This window comes from Myotis lucifugus, unplaced genomic scaffold, assembly GCF_000147115.1.
Source record: "Myotis lucifugus unplaced genomic scaffold, Myoluc2.0 scaffold_171, whole genome shotgun sequence".
In the NCBI taxonomy this organism is placed as follows: domain Eukaryota; kingdom Metazoa; phylum Chordata; class Mammalia; order Chiroptera; family Vespertilionidae; genus Myotis; species Myotis lucifugus.
This window is the reverse complement of record NW_005871219.1, coordinates 695,348-716,974: the sequence shown is the minus strand read 5'-3', so window position 1 is coordinate 716,974 and position 21,627 is coordinate 695,348. Positions and strand designations below refer to the sequence as shown.

At 35.5% G+C, this 21,627-nt stretch overlaps 1 protein-coding gene across 1 annotated transcript in view; it reads left to right on the top strand.

Moving 5' to 3' along the window:
- PPP1R3A (protein phosphatase 1 regulatory subunit 3A) overlaps positions 1–20,063 on the top strand; it is a 45,132-nt gene extending 25,069 nt beyond the window's left edge. The window contains exons 2-4 of the mRNA XM_006096225.3: positions 13,597–13,655; positions 13,751–13,875; positions 15,776–20,063. Of these exons, the coding sequence (XP_006096287.3) occupies positions 13,597–13,655; positions 13,751–13,875; positions 15,776–18,142 (2,551 nt within the window). The 3' untranslated portion in view covers positions 18,143–20,063. The remainder of the gene's footprint in view (positions 1–13,596; positions 13,656–13,750; positions 13,876–15,775) is intronic.
- The last annotated feature ends 1,564 nt before the right edge of the window (positions 20,064–21,627 follow it).

The window sequence follows — 21,627 nt, the reverse complement described above, 5'->3', positions numbered from 1 at the left end:
CCCAAATGCAACAATTTTGTCGATTAACCAAGCCATCAAGATGAAAATGAGCCTCATTGAAACTTAAGCCACATTTATGCAAAACGGTCATGGAAAATTTCAACAAAAGAGTGCGTATGTGCCAGCAAAGCCATGGAGGCCATTTACCCAATATTCTATTCCTTACATAACCCTATACTGTATACTTTATGAATCAATAAAAAATTTATAATTTTTAATTATAAACCTGTGTTTTCTATCAAAATTACTTCTTGCGTGAATTTTGGGACACCCTTTATATGTCCCTATTTACCATTGTCACCCAAATAAATTTAATTTTTTAAAAAAGAAAAGAAATCAGGTAAAATAAAGACTTTAAGCCAATAAATTTAAATTTTTTTTCTGATTTCTCTCTGATGTATATATATTTTTTATTTTTTCCAATGTCATTCATTTAAAAACAAAAACATTTACATTTCTCTCTCAATAGAACAGTCTCGGCCATCATTTTGAAAAACCCTAACTTAACTCTGGTACCATGTCACATATAGAAATTTTTTGATATTTGCAACCATAGTAAAGCAAAGATTTATATTTTTGATATTTATTTTATATATTTAAATGCCATTTAACAAAGAAAAATCAACCAAAAAAAATGAGTTCGTGTGTCATAGGTTCGCCATCACTGCAATAGAATATAATTGGTAGGTAGTGGCAGAGGTGTCCCTTGAGCCAAGTTTACCTATAAATCTTTTTCCACTTAAAATTCATAAATTACACTTGGGATATTTCATGACCAAGCAACCTACAATTTTTTGGCTTGTGCTTTGACCCTCAGGATTCTACTTATATATGCACTAGATTCTCACAATTTAGTTAGTTTCTCTTGAGAATATACATATACATACAAAATTACAAGTGGTATACAAATTCAATCACAAAATTAAATTTAAATAGTCTTCTTCTCCCTGATTCCTGTGGTATGAGCATGAAAAAATAACACCCACCACTTTGACATGACAAATCAGATTTGTATGGGCAATCCTTGGTAGGAAACAAGGAGTTAGGAAATGAAGAAACTTTGGGGGGAAAAACTTATAAAAGAATTATTCAACAAGAATTCTTCTTCCTACGCTATTAAAATCTGCATCAAGGCACGGTACCATTGTTTCCAGTACATTTTCAAGATCAAGCACCGAGGTAATAGACAATGTCCTAAATTAGAAATAGAGATAGAAAAGGTTTTAGAAATGTGATATTTCCACTTCATGGAAAATAAGAAAATGACAATAAAACCATCTAGTCACTAACAAAATGGTAATGTTCTTACATACTTGAATACTTGAACACTTCACTAGTGTATACTCAACAGACTTGTGGTTTGTCATGTCTTATGATTATATTTTAAAAGTAATATATTAACCATTATAAACTGATGAACAAAAATAGATACAGAGGCAGAGCAGCATCGAACAGACTGTCAAACTACAGCGGGAAGGCTGGGAGGGTTTGGGGCGGGAGGGGGGTAAGAGATCAACCGAAGGACTTGTATGCATGCATATAAGCATAACCAATGGACATAAGACACTGGGGGGTAGGGGCGGCCGGGGGAATGTCAAGGGGGGGGAGGAGACATATGTAATACTCTTTGTAATACTTTAAGCAATAAAACAAAATTTTTAAAAAGTAATATATTAGCTTGTATAATATGTATTATTCAATGCATTTGTTTATCCAAGTCAGTTGTACACATTGCTAATGTTCCACTATTTGAAAAGTTTTGCCTGGACATAAGTAAAATAAAGTGGGAATAAATCTTCCCATAGTCTGCACTACAAATAATGTAAGACTAGCTAGCAAAGTGTGCAGGTAAGATTTCTATCAATTTGAACTGCTAATGCTGACCATAAAGTATGAGAATTTATTTTTGCAATTTTGACAGTTATTTATATTGATTCTATATTTATATTTCTTTTGTAAAAAAATTTTAAGAAATTTTTAATTAAATATTTTTAAAGTATATTTAGGGAATACTCCTGTTAGTTATATAAATATAAAACTCTAAAACTGGAATGCATGTTATTTATTATTAAAACTAGAGGCCCTGTGCACAAAAACTCGTGCACTCAGGGGAGTCCCGCAGACTGGCCTGCACCCTCTCACAGTCTGGGACCCCTTGGGGGATGTCCAACTGACGACTTAAGCCCACTCCCCAGGGAATTGGTCCTAAGCTGGCAGTCAGACATCCCTCTGGCAGCCCACAAGCCCTCGGGGGATGTCCAACTAACAGTTTAGGTCTGCTTCCCCTGGGGAGCAGGCCTAAGCTGTTAGCCATCCTTAGTGCTGCCGCGGAGGAGGGAGAGGGTCCCACCACTGCCACTGTGCTGGCCAGTCATGAGCCGGCTTCTGGCTGAGTGCAGCTTACTATGGAAGCACACTGAACACCAGGGGGCAGCTCCTGCATTGAGTGTCTGCCCCCTGGTAGTCAGTGTGAGTCATAGCAACCGGTCATTCTGCCATTTGGGTCAATTTGCATATTACCCTTTTATTATATAGGATTGAGAATTGGTTCCACTTTGAGCAATTGAGGGGTAGATCAGTAGTGGCTGCCTGCTTATGCAGAAAAAGGTCACCCTGAATCTGTATCAGTGCTTGCCTTGGGTGCTAGAGAGAGAAGCCAACATGAAGGTATTGTATTTGATATCTTTTATCTAATCCAGAGCTTTATCTTTGAAGATAAGGAATGTAATATGCACAAAAGCCATGTTCCTTGCCATGTTAGTTTTAGCCTTCCTATTCCACATCTAAGAGAAATATAAAGTCATTACAAATTGTTTCAGATAATTTCTTGCTTCTTACAAACCACTGTTAATACATAACTGATGAAAGCATTTTTTTCCTGGCATTATCATCAAGGAAGTAGATGTAATTTATGTTTTCATCTTAAATTATTTCTGCATCATTTCTTCAACATTTTTTTTCTTAGACTCTTCTCTTCACACTTAAACACTTATCAATTTGTCTCTCTTTTGATGAAATATTTTCCTTCTGCTTTTAGTTTTATTCTTGATCAAGAGAAGACTATAGGTATTGTAACACCAAAGGATAGACATTAGTTGATTTATTTATTATAAACTTTTCTTCTCGTTAAGCACAAGTTTCTGCTTTCCTTCTTCCTCCAATTTATAAGTGGATATAAAATGTCAAGTACTAGAAATAGCACACAATGTGTAATTATTTACCTTAGTAAAGCCTTCTCAGTATTTCTATAAATACCCACTTATCAATGTCAATGCTAATATACTCTCTTTAAATGTCTTTAAAAAAACAAATCTCTAATGAGTTACATATTATTTCTAATTTAAAATCTCTCCATTCATTTACTTTACTTTTTTTTCTTTAGGGGAGTAGGGTAAAGGAAATCAAATAAGACCACACTCTGAACAAAGATGACAAGCAAAGTTCTTGAGGAGTTCACATTCATTGTTTTTAGCTTTTTATCATAGAGTGAGAGGGGAAGCCCAAGAATTACAAGTTTTGTTCCCTTTAGACAGTGCTGAATAATTTCATGCAGGGTGTTAAGAGCACACAAATACAACATTCTTCATTAACTTATTTTAAAAATATTGTATTAGTTTCAGGTGTACAACATAGTGTTTAGACTTTTATATAACTTGCAAAGTGATCACCCTGATAAATCTAGTACCCATCTTACAGCATACATAGTTATCAGAACATTATTCGCTATTCCATATGCTGTACCTCACAGCCCTGTGACTATTTTGTAACTACTAATTTGTACTTCTTAATCCCATCCCCCTTTTCACACATACCCTCCAACCCCTCTGCCCACTGGCAGCTATCAAAATGTTCTCTGTATCTATGCGTTTGTTTCTGTCTCGTGTGTTTGTATATTTTTGTTTTTCTATATTCCATAAATAAGTGTGATCATATGGCATTTCCCTTTCTCTGTCTTCCTAGTTTCACTCAGCAGAATAGCCTACAGGCCCATCTGTGCTGTGGCTGATGACAAGAGTCCATTCTTTTTTTAGGGCTGAGACATAGTCCACTTGTATATGTGCACCCCTTCTTCTTATACATTCATCTATGTATGGACTTTTGGGCTGCTTCCATACCTTTGCTAATTTAAACAATGTTGCAATGAGCATATGAATATGTCTTTTTGATTTAGTGTTTTGGGTTTCTTCTGGCAAATGCCCAGAAGTAGAATTGCTGGGTCCGTCTTTGCCTCTCGCTATAGCCTTTGTTTTACAGTCTATTTTGTCTGGTACAAGTATTGCTACCCCAGCTTTTCTTTCTTTGTTTCTATTTTCATGAAATATCTTTTTCTATTCCTTTACTTTCAGTCTGTGCATGTCTTTCAATTTGAAGAGAATCTCTTGTAGACAGCATATGTAAGCTTCTTGTTTTATTATCCATTCAGCCATCGTATTTCTTTTGATTAGGACCTTTAATTCATTTGCATTTAAAGTAATTCTTGATAGAGATGTATGTGTCGCCATTTTATTATCCATATATTTTATCTTTCTTCTTCTTAAATAACTTTTCTGGTAATATTGGTTTGGTGGTGATGAATTCTTTTAGTTTTTTTGTGTGTGTTTTGTTCTTTTTTTCTCCTGTGAAGCTCTTTCTGTGTTACTGTCTTTGTATTCTAAATGATAGCTTTGCTGGATAGAGTGACCTTGTTTTTAAGTCCTTGCTTTTTATCACTTTGAATATTTTGTGCAAGTCCCTTCTGGCCTGCAAAGTTTCTTTTGAGAAATCTGCTGATGGATCAACAGGAGCTCCCTTGTAGGTAGGTAACTGCTTTTCTCTTGCCCCTTTAAGAGTCTCTCTTTTTCTTTAACCTTTGGCATTTTAATGATGTCTTGGTGTGGGCCTCTTTGGTTTTGTGAGAATAAACAAGTAAGCTTTTCTGTCAAAGAAGGGAGTTTAGGCAGCTGCCATTTTGGCTCCCATGACTTGCAGCTCCCCTGGGGACCGCCATTTAGAAATGGCAAAGAGCAACCCCTCCCGTTTCCTTTAAATTAGCCAATCACGCAAGAGTGGGAGCCTGAGCTCTCCCAATCAAGAGTGAGGGACAGATGATGTGCCTCAGGAATAAAAGCCCGAGGGCAGGGCCAGCTTAGCATGCGTACTCCCAGACCCTGTGTTGGTGTGCACCCTCCTGCAGGAGTGAAGCTATCTGCCTTGCTGTCTGGCTCCCGAGTATCCTTTGTGTTCTACCGGAACCCCTGATCTGGGGGGCTCACTGTATTTCTAACAGTTTCATCTTGTTTGGGACCTTCTCCACTTTCTGGGCTTGTATGTCTATTTTCTTCTCCAAGTTAGGGAGGTTTTCTGTCATTGTTTTTTCAATCCGTTTTAAATCCCTTGCTCTCTTTCTTCTGCCAGCACTTCTGTCTGGGAGAAAGCTGCTCTTCCAGCCCTTGCCCTGAAGCCAGACAATGTAATCCCTCCTCTGTATCCCTGGTGCCTTCTGAGTTCTTGCCTCAGTGCCGCCTCCCAGAGCGAGTGAGCCCATTAACAAATGAGTCCGTCACAAGTAAATCCATGTGCAGACCCTTCAAGAGGAACCCCTGGGATTCCAGCAGCCTCTGTCTCACTCTGTCACAATCTCCATTGGTTTTTATGGCCAGAAGTTATGGGGAATTCTGTTTCTGGTACTGGAGCACTGGACTGGGGAGCCTGGTATAGTCTGAAATCATGGATAGTACCAAGATATATATATATATTTTCTGTTCATGTCTTCCACCCACAAATTTAATGCCTTTTTCATCTTAACTAAGCACTTATCATGCACTATGACTGTAACTTTTGGAGTTTGAGGTGCAAGGGAAAAACTAGCCTAAATTTCTTTGTTCTTTATAATTTCACAGATAAAAAATTCGTTCTTTCCAAAGATTTTAGCAACCTCAGTGTGTGTGTGTGTGTTTTAATTCATTATTAAGTCAAGAACTTTCACCTTTTCGCTTAAAGGAAGCACTTTCTGGCTTCTCTTTGGGATAGCTGAATTGCCAGCATCACTATTTTTGCACTTTGGTCCCTTTATTAAGTGAAATTGAGCACAAGAACGGCAATAGTGTGGCTGTCTGTGTAATCAGCAAGAAGGCTACTAAGTGCCTAATGGGCAGGGAGCATTTATAGTGTGGAAATACCAGAGAGATGATTCACATCCTGGGAAGGATAAGGCAGGATGGTTCAGGATTTTATCACAATACTCAGAACTGTATTCTATTTAAAACATATGAGCCATTTACTTCGTGAATTTTTCATTTAATATTTTTAGATCATGGTTGGCCATGGGCAAGTGAAACTCTAGAAAACAAAACTTCACATGATGGGGGATGATTGTGTTGCTTTATTTATTTATTTTTAAAATGTGTTTTTATTGATTTTGGAGAGAGAGAAAGGGGAATAGAGAAACATCAATATGAGAGAGAAACATCCATCGGTTGCCTCCCACACGCACCCCAACTGGGGATCAAACCCACAATCTGGGTATGCTCTCTAATCAGGAAATGAACCAACAACCTTTTGGTGCATGGGATGATTGAGCCACACTGGCCAAGGTCTATATTGTTTTTATTTAATTGTCCATCTTCCCCACTGGCTCGTGAGCACTCTGAGGGCAGGGACTCTGTCTTGTTTATTGTGGTGATCTAGCACAATATTTGGAAATTGGTGGGCATTCAATACATATCCCAAATAATATAGCCCATAAGACATCAGAAATCAGACTTCAGATTAACGTATGACCTAATGGACTTATAGTGCAGGAGCCACAGTTAACCACCAGACTTAACTCTCCCTGGGTAAGGTCTTAGAAGGGAAAATACTAGATTTCCAAAGCCCAGGCATGGAACTAAGTTCAGACAGAGAGAGGCATTTTTAAATGTATTTATAGGAAGTTGATCAACAAATCATATTGATACTGACATGGGGAGAGCAGTAGGTCACCGTGGAATTCTGCCCTCTCTCCCCTCACCAGTTGGCTGATTATTTATGGGTTAGTGGTGGGAAAAAATCTAAAGTTAGTGAGCTCCTAGGGTCTGCCTTCTTTCATTGTCCTGGCAAAGATCAGCCCCGGAGCACCGCAAAGATAAACCTGGACCACGGTCTCCCTTCAGAGATGTTCTGTCCTTGACCTGGGCTCCAGGCTACCTTATCTTCAGGGCCTGCTCTCCTTCTTCTACCACGTCCCTCAGTTCCCCAGGGTCTGTAAGAAAATCTCTTCTTCATGGTGAGTAGCTGTTAAACAACTGTGATTCTATTTCTATTGCATGCCCTTCCTCATCAATGTTACATCAAAAGTTGTAACTTAAATTGTATTCCTCTTCTCTCTCCTCATTGCTATGACCTTTAATCCTCATCATTTTGTGCCTGAAATATTACAGGAATCTCATGACTAGTCTTTCTGCCATATTGTGGCTCACTCCATCCGGGCTCTCTAAATGTACCTCCTTAAGTGTAAATCTGACCATGTCTCTCTCCCATTTAACACCCCATCCCTTGTGCCCCAGTTCTGATTAAAAAGTGCATAAAGAACTCAGCCCCACTTTGCATGGTCTGCTGAGATCTTTAACCCTGGATGATGCTACCCCTAGTTCTGTTCCTTGGCATTCTTTCCACAAAACACACTCCAAAACTCAAACATCTCATTATTCCCAATGTGTATCTTTTTTTTTTTTAGGGGCAGGGGGATGTTCTTACCTTTAAATCTTTGTCCACTCTAATTGGAATTACCTTACCATTTTTTTCTAATTGGGGAAGTTCTACTTTCCCTAAAATTTAACTCAGAATATTGATCTCTTTGTGAAAAATTCTCTGATATCCCCCAACAGAGTGCTCTTTTCATTTCTGTCCTCTTTTTTTACTAAGAGAATATCTATCATATTATTTATTATAATATTTATCATTTATTGTAACAATTGCCTATTGATGTGTTTTTCCATAATTATAACTTCCTTGAGGTAAGAGGCTATAGATTATCCATATGTGATTTCCCAAGTGCTTATTATAATTTATGGTGCATAGTGGGTATTCAAAATATCTATTTGAAGAATAAATGACCCCTCTTATCATTAAATGATACATTATATAATAATGGTTCACTGGAAATTAACTGTTTCTCTACAAAGTGCATACCTTTTTGACTTTTTTATTTAAATACATCTTACTGTTGACATTATCGACTTTAATTTCTAAATTTATATTAGATATTTAAAATTTTCTTTAATTATTTGAATTCATAATTAAAATTATTATCCTGAACTTTGGGAGGGGTGATATTTGAAGATTTATAAGACATACAAAAATATGCATACTTTACTTTATTATATAGATCCTTTTCTGAAATTAAATTTTAATATGGAAGGAGAAGAGCAATGTTATGATAATATTCACAAGATGTGGAAAGAAGGGAAGAGTAGAAAGGATGCTACACATTTATTCAGCAGCATTTTTATGCCACTATTATGTGTCAGGCACTGTGTTAGCCTCTGAGAGACAGATAAATAATAAATTCAAAAAGGACTCAGGAAACATAAAGGGGAGACTAGAAACATTTAATATCTTTCTTTTATATCACAATTCTATATAATCTGGGCTCTACCATCATCAACCCTCAGTTTGTCTTTTGCCTCAAGTTTTCTAAAGTTTTAATTATACTCTTCAGATGTAATTGGTCATATAATGGATAATTTGAATTTCAGAGTGGAATTTTATAATAAATATTATAATAAATATTGTAAATATCATAATAAATATTATAATAAGTAATATGATATTTATAGATATCTTCTAATCTATACCAGAGAATTAATTATCTAAAACTAGAATTTAACTATTTAAATATTTTAAATAATGTAATAAGCACCTTCAAAACAACTGCTCAAAACAGTAACTGACTCTAACCATTTCGGTCCCCCAACTTGCCCCACCTGATGAAACCTTATCTTGAAAACCAAGCTTTCTTGTTTATATAACTTCTATATAATAAAAGCCTAAGTGACCATTGGGGCAGAACGACCAGAATGACCAGAACGACTGGTTGCTATGATGTGCACTGACCACCAGGGAGCAGACACTCAATGCAGGAGCTGCCCCCTGATGGTCAGTGCGCTTCCACAAGGGGAGCACCACTCAGCCAGAAGCTGGGCTCACAGCTGGCGAGTGCAGCAGTGGTAGCAGGAGTCTCTCCTGCCTCCGTGGCAGCGCTAAGGAAGGAGCAGCAAGCTGAGTGGTAAGTAGCAACAAGCAGGTGGGAGTTAAGGAGTGAGGGGTCCTGGAATGCAAGAGGGATGTCCGCCTGCTGGCTTAGGCCCATTATATCAACATTAAATTCCTCAGCAGCCTATGAATGGTGTGAGTAGTTTTTATAGCTCCCACAGGGAGCAGGCCTAAGCCGGCAGGCGGACATCCCCCAAGCAGTCCCAGACTGTGAGAGGATGCAGGCTGGGCTGAGGGATGCCCCCGCCCCCAGTGCATAAATTTCATGCACTGGGCCTCTAGTTTTATTATATTCTATGTGTTCCTTGGCATGTATATTTAAATTATTTTAGGTATTTTTATTTTAGATAATAAAATAACATCCTCTGATGTAATGTTTGGAATTGTTCATTTAATATAGTTTGGTAAGATTTATTCATATTGTTGTAGTTCTCTGTGGTTTATCATCTTTGAGTGGCATATGATATTTCTTTTGTGTTATGACATAGTTTTATGTTTACTCATTTGATGTGCATTTGGGTTGATTCAAGTTTATGCTGTTGATAGCAATTTTTATCAATTAAGTGGTATAAAAGAGCAACTCTTTAGGTCTTTTTATTTCTCTGTCCTTTAATAATGCTGACCATCCCTTTATGTACTTATTGGCTAGGTGTATTTTATCTTCTGTGAAGTGTCTGCCCCTCTCCTCTGATTCTTTTGAAATCTATGTGCTTTCTTATTGATTTGTATGAGTTCTTTATATATTTTAGTATGTATTTGTGTTGATTTTTTGTAATTCAAGCATCTTCTCCAAGTTTGTAATTTATATTTTTTCATTATAAATATATTTTTTTTAAAAAAATTATCTTTATTGTTGAAGTTTTACAGATGTACCTTTTTTCAGATGTACCACAGCTTTTTTATCCACTCATCTACTAATGGATATTTGGGCTGTTTCCAGATCTTAGCTATTGTAAATAACACTGCTATGAACATAGGGGTGCATATATTCTTTCTGTGTGGTGTTTCAGGATGTTCAATTAATATTTGACAAAGAAGGCAAGAGCATACACTGTAGTAAAGACAGTCTCTTCAATAAATGGCATTAGGAAAATTGGACAGGTACATGCAAAATAATGAAACTGGACCACCAACTTACACCATACAGAATAATAAACTCAAAATGGATAAAAAACTTAAATGTAAATTTTGAAACCATAAAAATCCTAGAAGAAAACATAAAAAGAAAAATCTCAGACATCTTATGTAGCAGAATTTTCACTGATACATCTCCTACAGCAAGGGAAACAAAGGGAAAAATAAATAAATGGGACTTCATCAAACTAAAAAGCTTCTGCACAGCAAAAGAAACCACCATCAAAATGAAAAGGGAACCCACTGTATGAGAGAACATATTTGTTAGAGATACATCTCAGAAGGAGTTAATTTTCATGATATATAAAGTACTCATACAACACAGCAAAAGAAAGACAAACAATCCAATTAAAAAATGGGCAAAAGACCTGAGTACACACTTCTCCAGAGTGGATATATGAATGGCCAAGAGACATTTGAATAAAGGTCAATGTCACTAAACATCAGAGAGATGCACATTAAAATGTCAATGAAGTATCATCTCACACCTGCCAGAATGGCTGTCATCAATAAATCAACACACAAGTCCTGGAGAGGATGTGGAGAAAAGGGAGCCGAGTACACTGCCAGGGGAATGCAGACTGGTGCAGCCACAGTGGAAAGCAATGTGGAGTTTCCTCAAAAAATTCAAAAGGAGCTCCCATTTTGACCCCGTGACCCCACTTCTAGGAATATATCCTAAGAATCCCGAAACACCACCCAAAAATAGGATATTTTTTAATGAACAAGTTTTGAATTTTGAGAAAGTTAAACTGATCATTTATTTTGAGATCCGAAAGATATTTACATTTATTTTCTACTAACAATTTTAAGGTTTTTGACATTTAAGATAGTAATTGATCTTGAGTTGATTTTTGAATATATGGTGTGGTAATTTCATCTTTTCCCATAGGAGTTGCATTTTCCCTATCTCCATTTACTAAAAAGTTCCTTATTTCCTTGCTGTCTGACATGCTATGTTTGTCATATACCAAAGTTCAATATGTTTAGATCTATGACTAAGTTTCTCAATCCTCATCTGTCTCTGTGCCAAAGTAGCTGTCTTAAATAAATCTTCATAAAAACTCTTAAATTCAGGTACTTCTTTCCTGCTCTTTCTCATAAATATTCCAGCTACCTTTAGCCCCATACTTATTTTCTTTAGAATCAGATTTTCAAATTTAGTGAAAAACTCTATTGGAATTTTTATTAGAATCTAATTGAAAATAGATCAATTTGGGAGAGAATCTCTTCATAATACGTTCTGCTTATCTATGAACATGGTATATTTCTCAGTTTTTCTATGTCTTGATACAATTTTATTATTTGGAAGTCTTACTACACATCTTCCATTAGTTTTTTTTTTTAATAGACATTGAATTTCATCTATTTCAGCTTCTCTTTCTTGCATTTATCACTGAATCTAATATTCCCCCTATATTTGTGTATAATAAATACAAAGTTTACCTAATTATTTGTCCCCAAAATGAGTTAAAAGCAGGATCCTTTCCTTTTGATTCAATCATTTTTTTTTAAATGAGATAGTTTTGAGAATTGAGTTTTTAAAAAAAATAATTGCTAGCCCTGGCCAATTTGGCTCAGTGGGTAGAGTATCGGCGCCTTGGGTTTAATTCCAACCAAGGGCACGTACTTTGGTTCCAGGCTCAGTCCTTGGCCCTGGCCTCTCATATCGATGTTTCTGCCTCTCCCCCTCCTTTCCACTCTCTCTGAAAATCAATGGAAAAATATCAATGGTGAGGATTAACAACAACAACAAAAAAGATTGCTAGAGTTTTGGTTAGGCAAAAACAAAAGGCTTTAAATGACTATTATTTTTCCTCTATAAGTGAGATTTATTTTCTGCATTGTTATAGGAATAAAGACGAAGCAGGAACAATTAAGTGATATTTAATGGTTTATATATTTTTAAACCCTAGATATTATGTATATGGAGAAGGAAAAGTGTGTCAGCTTGCAATTGTATTCCACAAAAATGGACCTTTACATACTTATTGATCTCATTAAACAATATAGATTTATAGATTAATTCAGTATCAACTATGTAAATACTACTAATGAAATTATATTTATATAGAAACATTATTTTCATTCATGGATCCACTGGAAGTTACCAAATATTTTATGTTAACTTAAAATTAAGCATCATAAAAACAAATAAAACTGAATTACTTTCTTAGATAGTCTGGATGAAAGAATTTGCAATTTTCTCGTGATTTGTTGAAATAAGATTAGCCTACCTGGGATTTGGATCAACATTGTCTATTGAAAAATAGACTATTACACATATTTATCAGTCATTGCCAACTCTCTAGATTTCTTTTATTGCAGATTCAGCTGAAACAGAACAAGAAAATCTTGACTTATGACATAACTTCACAAAGTGGGCTTTTTCACTAAAGCTTTGTTTTTGTTTTTCTGAGTGTCCTGGAGAAATCTAAATTTAATGATTCTAAATTAGAATCATTTAGATTAATTCTAAATCTAAAAACATCTATAAACAGATTACATTTGAAATTAGAAGGTATTTATCTTTCTCAATCAGTATGCAGAATACAAAAGAAAAGGGAGTATAACTCGAATCATTTTTAAGAAAGAAAATATATGCTTTCATATGAGCAATCTGAAGTCTTGGTTGTAAAATTTGCCTGTGGCAATACACACAGAATGTCTTTTAACTGAGTATAAATTTAGCTGCCTTTCAGTTTTTAGTGAGTTTAATGTGTTTTTCTTCTCCTTTTCTGGAGAGAAAAAGCTAATGTTATATCAATCCAAGTGAGTTTTGATAAAGATAGAACACAAAAAAATTAAAAATTGGGATGTTAGAAAGCAATTTCCATGGCCACAAATGAACTGTCAGTTCATAAAACTTTATCAATTAAACTAAGAGAAAAATGTTCTCACTTCCAAACATTAAATTCATGAATGATGGAATAATCTACATTTACATTTATTTTTATTTTGGTTATATACGTTTTAATACAAGCAACATATTCTTTGTTAGAAATATGGCATTATTTAAATTACTTTTGATTTTTTTCTACAATAATACATACCTTTGCATCATTTGAGGGATCAATTTTATTTGAAAAATATACAAAGTAGTAAAAGAAAAGATGAAAGTTTACATAACATTTATTTGGTTTGACATTGGTTTGAAATCCCCCCTTTAAAGAATTACTTAGGAGATATTTTCCCAGAAAAATGTATAACATTTTGTTTTAAATTTAACAGTAAAGAAGAATCATCAGTAACAACAGATGAGAATAACTTTGAGAATTCAAAGATTACAGGTAATCTTATTTAACTTTTAAACAAAATCTGTCACTTTTGTTAAAGCCTACAATTATAACAATCTTACATAGGTACAATTATATTAACTTTTCAGATACCCATATCCCAATAATTGTTTGTTCCCAAGAGGATAAGGAAGACTTGGAAACCGGTATTCAAAATGTAAAAGATGTGAACAGGGACCATGATGAACACGACAGAAAAGAATTAGAGATGAGGGTAAGTGCTCTGGTTGCCACGTTATTAGAAAAGATGAATCCATTTATGCTTCAAAGATGCTGCGATGCTGGCCTTTCAATAGCTTCAACTAATGTAATTTGCAAATGTGAAAGCACAGCCTATTCTGTCCTTGCATCTCTGGCTTGATCAACAAAATGCTTTGATTTCCGTGTGCTGCTTCTACTCTCTACAGTGGTAAATTAATAGCATTCATTTTTTTATCTCTTTACCAGAGGCTCTGAGTAATAATTTGTAGGAATTACAGAAGAGGTAGCACTATTCTGATGTGCATTTCTAATCTTTGTGACAAGTGTACACTTAGCATAAACTTATCTGTAAAACGAGAGGGTTGCACTAGATGATGTTAGGGTTCTGTCCAGCACGACAAGTATTGCATTTAGCAGCATTTTTTCTTACTTACATCTTCGTGAGAATCTCAATGTTCTATATCATTGGACAGTATTAAATTATGAAATAAGGAGAAAATATCCTGTGCCATATTTTTAAACAGGAAACAAGTGCAGTACTGTAAAATGTAGTATTATATTTGTTATAAATTTCACACTCGGTGAACATTCAATCTATTTGGAATTTTGGGGGGATGGTTTAGATAGCATTTTTATTACAAAGGAAGAAATAGGAGAAATGAATCATATAATGTAATTTATCCTTTACTGTAGTTGGTTGGAGCTCTTGTCATTAAAATACATAGATTCATAATCATCTAAGATTAAAATTTGCCTTTTCAAGTGTCAGGGCTGAAACAGAAAAGAAATAAAGCTCATCCTTTTTCCCCCACACATTCTCCATTTCCTATAGTGATATGGAAGCTGCATCACTGAAGTATGCAATTTACTTTGCTCTAACTTTAAAAAACTACAAAGTTGTCACCCATTGTGAGAATTCTCAGCAGCTGAAAGTTAACATTGCCATTTTTTTTCAAACAACAGAATATAATGAAAGGGCCTTAAAAAATCACATACTTCACCAATACATCTCATTACAATGAGCAGGCTCAAATATAAAAGTTTGTTTAGAAGTTACTGAGATTGAATGTCCAATAAATGAACAGGGAGCTATAATTTAGAAGCTAATTTGCTCCATGCTGACATTAATGCATAAAACAATGAAGCTCTATAATAGATGGAAATACAACCAAATCTGTGGAACCCACAGGCATTGGCTTACAAGACAGCTGTGCAGTTGACAAGTAACATGAGCCTTATGTGAGAAGAAGGGGAAAATGTAAGATTTGCATATAATTATTGAGATCATGCAAATGTCAGTTATGAGGAGAGAAAAAAAAACACACACACAGGCATCTCACTGTTAAATCCTGACAGTTGGCATCACTGAAGAGCTCAAATACATTTGAGTACCAGTTGGCAGAGGGTCATTAAAACAGAATTTGCAGAGACATTAACTCCCTCACTTTTCTTTGAGTGACGTTTTGCTATTAATAGTTTGCAGAGGCTTTGCAGAAAACATATTAATAAGAGAAACTGTAATAGGGGCACCTACAGCAAGTGTGAATGCAGCAAAGGGCACCCAGGAAGCTGCTCTCTAATTGATTAGCATGGAGCTATCAATGTGTATATCCTAAGTGAGGAGAAAGTGCAATGACAAGCAAGAATAGTTGAATAATACAATGTGATATTTGGAAGCTGGGAAGGAGAGTGATTAATTTTGGCCCCTTTTCTTATTAATATGATTCCCAAGTCATAGCCTGCAAGGATCCCCCCAAAACACCTAGCTTCCAGAATTTGTACTAAATCCACAAATGAAATGAGCCAAGGAAATCTACCAGATAATCAGTAGCCAAATTAATGAAACCCACCTAATTCATTGTGTATATTTAAAATCAGTTGGTCATTATTGCTTGTTGTTCTTATTCCTTAAGATAAATCAAGGCTCACTGAGAAGCACTGCTTCCAGAGATGAAAAGAATACATTTTCAACAGATCCAGTCAATTTTCCAAATAAAGGTGAGGTGTTAGAGAAGAAGCATGTTCACGATGAAGTATACAGTGACTTGCTTAAAAGGACTTTGTCTCCAAGTTCATCAGCAGAAAGCTCCTCAAAGAGAGATTTTTACCGCAATGAAAAATATTTCTCAGGAAATGAGTGTAGTCATCAACCTTCAGAGGAAATTACTTCAGATATGAGAAAAATCAAGCCACCATTGGGAAATGCTGGCAGTGATGACTTAGTGCAATTACATATTAGCAACAAAGAAGTATTGGATGATAATGCCAATCCAGCTCAATGGAGAGGCAGTGTGCAAATATCGTGTCCCTCTTCAGATCAACTAGTGGAAGACAACCTTAATAAAAAACATGAAGGAGGAGCTATGGGAATTAAAATGAGGGATTTGGAATGTTTAAGAGGAGATTTCCATTCAGATTTCCATTTGGAAGAATCAATAGAAAAGGGATCTTCCAAGAAAGATTATGGAAATGGTAAGAATGAGGAGCAAAGAATGCATCTGGGTGTTAATGAAAAACAAAGCAAAAATCTTCAATCACTCTTACATGACCAAGAAAAGATAAGCCACTCTGAAATAAGTGTGGACGAGACTGGAGCTAGTAGCAGAGGGCTAACTGTTCTGCCGAGTAAAGACACCTCAACTCCCGACCAGGCAATCAGAAAAGACTCATTTCAATCACCAAGAGGAAGTCTAAGTTGGGGAGAAGCTGTGTTAACAACCACAGAGCATGATCTCTCAACTAGTAAAGGCTCTACTTCAGGAGAGATGCCTACTCAAGTCTGTTCACCAAGAAATGGAAATATTTTGAAGAATGATTATCTTTTCCAGTTTGAAGAAGAAAATGTAGGTGGGATTAACCCTGAAGATCAGAATAAGAACAAACTGCATAAAAAACGATGGAATTTTCTGGAAAGTCAGGGAAAAGCAAGCGAGAGTAAGACAAATACAACCCAGCAGATCAAAGAACATGCAGACTGTGAAGATACGTGGGGGGAAAGAGATGATACAAGGAGTTTGACTGCTACTCCTACAGAAAAATTGTTTACCTGCCAAGAAACAGTGAGCTATGAACTGCCTTCTCTAGCTGATCATGGTGTTACTGAGAAAGCAGAAGCAGGTACAGCTTATATAATTAAGACAATATCAGAAAGTACTCTAGAAAGCATGTCTGCTGGAGAAAAAGCAATAATTGCTAAGCTACCTCAAGAGACAGCACGAAGTGACAGGCCCATCAAGGTAAAGGAAACAGCGTTTGATCCACATGAAGGAAGAAATGATGATCCACATTATACCTTTTGTCAAGGAGATACAGTAGGTGTAACCTATGATGATGATTTTGAAAAAACATCATATTTAGATATTTGTAATGTACATGTAGATAAAACGGAGAGTGAAGAAACCATACCTATGCACAATCCTGCAAATACACATGACAGGAAGAAACGTGGCACTGGAAATTTAACATCTGTAGGAGAATCCTTACAGGTCATTAGAAGCAATCAAAAAACAGCCTCAAAGCTGAATTTGGGGATGTCGCCAATAGATAAAAAAATATTTTCAGAAAATAGAGATCTTGGGCAGGTCCAAGAATTCTCAAAGGAAATGGATGCAGGTGCTATTATTCCGTCTGCTTTAAACTCAGACACTAATAGAGCATCTGAGAATGGCTCTCATGTTTCCAATCACCATGCTAACACTTCAGTGTCATCTTATGAGCAGGCATTTGCTGTAGATACTACAGTTAGTACCATGACTCTCCAATCTACTCGTACTAAACCAGAATATAACTGTAATCCAGCCAGTGAAATCCAGGGTACTGAGAAATACCCGCATGCTGGGGGTACAACTGAAGAAGTTTGCAAAAGTTCAGGAACAGTGAGATCAGTTAGTAGACGAGAAACACATACAGGAGAATGCAATGTGGAAAAGTGTGTAGGGCCAGTGGTTTTCATCACTGAAGCTGCTGAAAACATAGCAGAGGTAAGGCACAAAAATGAAGGCTTACTAAACTCTGGACAATCACCATGTTTTTCAGGTGACAAGGAATCTGAGAGCTCGGCTTCTGCTAATCTCCCTGCCCACGAAAGTCAAGTTCAAAGCAGTGAATCTCTGCTTTTGAAATACACCAACTCAAAAATATCTTATTTCCTATTGTTTCTGATATTTCTTGTGACCATCTACCAGTATGACTTAATGGTCGGCTTGGCCTTCTACCTTTTTTCGCTTTACTGGCTATCCTGGGAAGGGAGGAGACAAAAAGAGTCTGTCAGAAAGAAGTGACCCCAGCACTATTATTACTCTCTCTTCAAAGATAAGCTATTTAGCCCCAAACAGTTGGGTTGCTGAAAAAGACTATTCATTATTCAAAGAGCCAGTGCAGTTTTTCCTCTTAAAGGATCATTTAAAATGAATGCGTATGAAGTTTGCTCCTTCATATAAGTAATTATTCTATATAGGACCATTATGTTTGGATCATTAAATACCTATATGAATATGAGATCTGAAGCACGTCAAGTTGAAATTAGGTACAGCTGTTGCTCCTTACCAGGCTGTGAAGTTGCAATGCTTCACGTCTCTTCACCACTTCAAGTGCCATTTCTTGCATTCATTACTTTTGCAGTAAAGCTTCATTTTTCCCCCCTGAGAGTATTTTTCCCCCTCTATGGTTTTTAAAAATGGATAAAACATGGACAACAGCAGAGGACTTTTACTGTTTTTTTCAGTATTGGCCATGAAATTTGCATTTACCACTGTATCATTTATCATCACATTTTGATAGATCAAATCTTTCAACTTCAATTTAAGATTTTTAAGAACAACACACATGTATATTAAGATATGTAAACTTAAATTGAAGGAATACGTGACTTGCTTAAATAATACTTTACACATACACATACCTTTCACCTTCTTTATACCTACAAAAGCAGGGCATTCATAAGCCAAATCTGAGAAAGACTGAAACAATTTGGAGATGACCTTTCAATTCTACAAAATGTTGTGGGTGGTCTGTTTTTAATCTGCTTTTCTCTTATAAAGAGAGACTGTGTAACATAATTGAATGATTTCAATGTCAACTATTACTCAAAGTTGAAAATTAAAAAGTTATACAAACATTGCTTTATAATGAATTGTACCTATAAAACTTTAATTAATAATAATAATTTTAAAATTTTTCCAAATGAACTGTTCTACTTGGTAGTATTTTTTGTCCTCAAACAAATGTTTAATCTTTTCTCATTATAATACAAAGAATTATTCCTCCAAGTGCATTTAGATAAAAAAAACAACAAGTAATCATTGGTGATATTTATTATATAATGATCAGGTGAACTAGGCAAATAAGTGATATGGAAATCTACTGAGGGAGATGACTCAAAATAGCAGTGGTTTAGGCTGTTGTTATCTATGTCTAAGTCTGTGAAATAATGAACTAGTCATTTTAGTCACAAGGGGATAATGCCAAGATTCTTATACAGTTGATTTAAATAACCATTTATTGAATGACTACTATATGAAAAACCCTGCACTCTGTTCTATGGCAGAACATTCTCTTTGATACCCTGAAAGGCCAGTCCTCGGGAGGAGGCATAGTATGTAGTTTGACACTCAAGACTTAGCCAGGAGTATGTAAAAGAGCCACATTGAGGGGGTACCTTTGGGTGATTTTTTTTCATAGAGCATATAGCATTGATCTTCAGAAAGAAAAAAATTCTCTGTTTATTTACCTGTAAAGGTAAATCCAATGAGTAAAACTTGCATATATCATTCCACACATCTAAGAAACATGCATTTATGAGAAGATAAAATTAGAGTGAAACATTTTAACTGACTTTCATGTGGTAGTAAATGAAAGTTGAACAAATACAAATATCTTGAAGTAGAACTTAGGGCAAATATTTGATTGAGAAAGCACCTTTTTTATTAAATACAAGTGGAATACTGTAGGCTGTACCTAGAATGTTATCTCTAAAATTGCTGTCCTGATAACTTTGTTGACAGATTTAAACTACAAACTATTAAGAACTGAAAATTCTTAATAGTTTCTTCAGTTCTTAATAGTTTGGCTTTTTCATTCTATCTTTAAGAATTTCAGTCAAAATACCACATCTTTTTACTGCAAAGAACACTACGTTACTTCATGAACACAGGTACATGGACTGTAATTATTCCCTTATGCATAAAAGAATGTAATTTATTTTATTTTGTTTATTTGATTTTTGGTAACAAATGTATTAACATTCTCATACATCTTTGTAATATGACAATCAAAGGATCTAAAAAGTTGTGTATTTTTCTGCATGCAATAAAGAAAAAATTGGTGATTTACCTGACTTTGCAAACATTACTTACGAAGCATTTGAAATCATAAGTCCCAAGGACTTATAAAACTATTGCTAGGTGGAGAGGTAGACTGTTGGAACATGTTTTGGTCACATCACTATGTTGAACAAGAGTACATCTCAGAAAGAACTGTCAAAGCCTGGTTAATCAAGATTTGATTGTTAACCATCATGGCAAGGTGACCTCTGCAAAGCATAGCTGCTTCCACAGTGTCTTCCCAAGTATTAGTTAAGAGCCAAGAGCGGGTGTGGCATGAGAATAAGCTAAGGGAAATGCATTGCACACTTGCATCTTATAGCGGGTAAGAAATGGGGTGTATGAAACCATCACCTTTTATCTTGCTGTGCTTCTAACTATCAGAAACAAAATTATAAAAATAAATTGGCAACTCTAGCAAGTATAGGTAGGAAAATCATCTTAAAAATCCACATCTGTATAGCTGTAAAAAAAGGAGGATCTCTTCCCTTTGAGGCAGCTTTGAGGACCTGGAGAGCATTATGCTAAGTGAAATAAGTCAGGCAGAGAAAGACAAGTATCACATGATCTCACTTACATGTGGAATCTAATGAACAAACTAAATTGATGAACAAAATAGATCCAGAGACATGGAAGCATAGAACAGACCAAAAATCTTTGAAGGAAGGGGGCGGGGCCAGGAAGAAATTAACCAAAGAATTTATATGCATATATGCATAACCCATGGACATAGATAATAGTGCGGTAGGTCAGGGGGTGGTGGGTGGTGGGGAGTGGGAAGCGGAGTGGAGGGGATCAATAGGGGGAGGAAAGGGGACATCTGTAATACTTTTAACAATAAAGATAAATTTAAAGAAATAAAAATACGTCCGAAAAAAAAGAAGGAAAAAAATTCACATCTGTATAAGCCAAATATATTTTTAATGTAAGAAGAAATGTCATTGATATGACATTCATCCTTCAAGATTTAAGAACATTGGATTAATGCAGTGTGTTTCCCTGCTGAGCTCCAATATTTTGATAGTGAACTCTTTCAAAGAATATATGTATTCTGTTACAATTTTGTGAGAGAAACAAGATTATCTTTTACTTGTCATCTTAAGCCAGTCTGCTCGTTAAATGGAAAACTTTAAAATATACACACCAAATTTAGGGAAATGAATAAAATACTTTACTTTTCCCATTAGCATATATGTTATGTTCTTAATAATTTCTTTAGTCATGAATATTATTTTGTATCAGGAGGCTTGTTGTTTCCTTTATTAGGCTCACTTTTTGCATATACATAAATCAAAACTGAAAAGAAAGCAAAAAAAAGTCAACTATTAGGCGAACTAATACAGATGAGGCAGGAAGGCTGTTGTCTCTAGGGCCAATTCATCTACTGATTTCTGACCTTTCCTTCAAATTTTCAGTGAGTGAGCATAGAAATTGAAATATACACT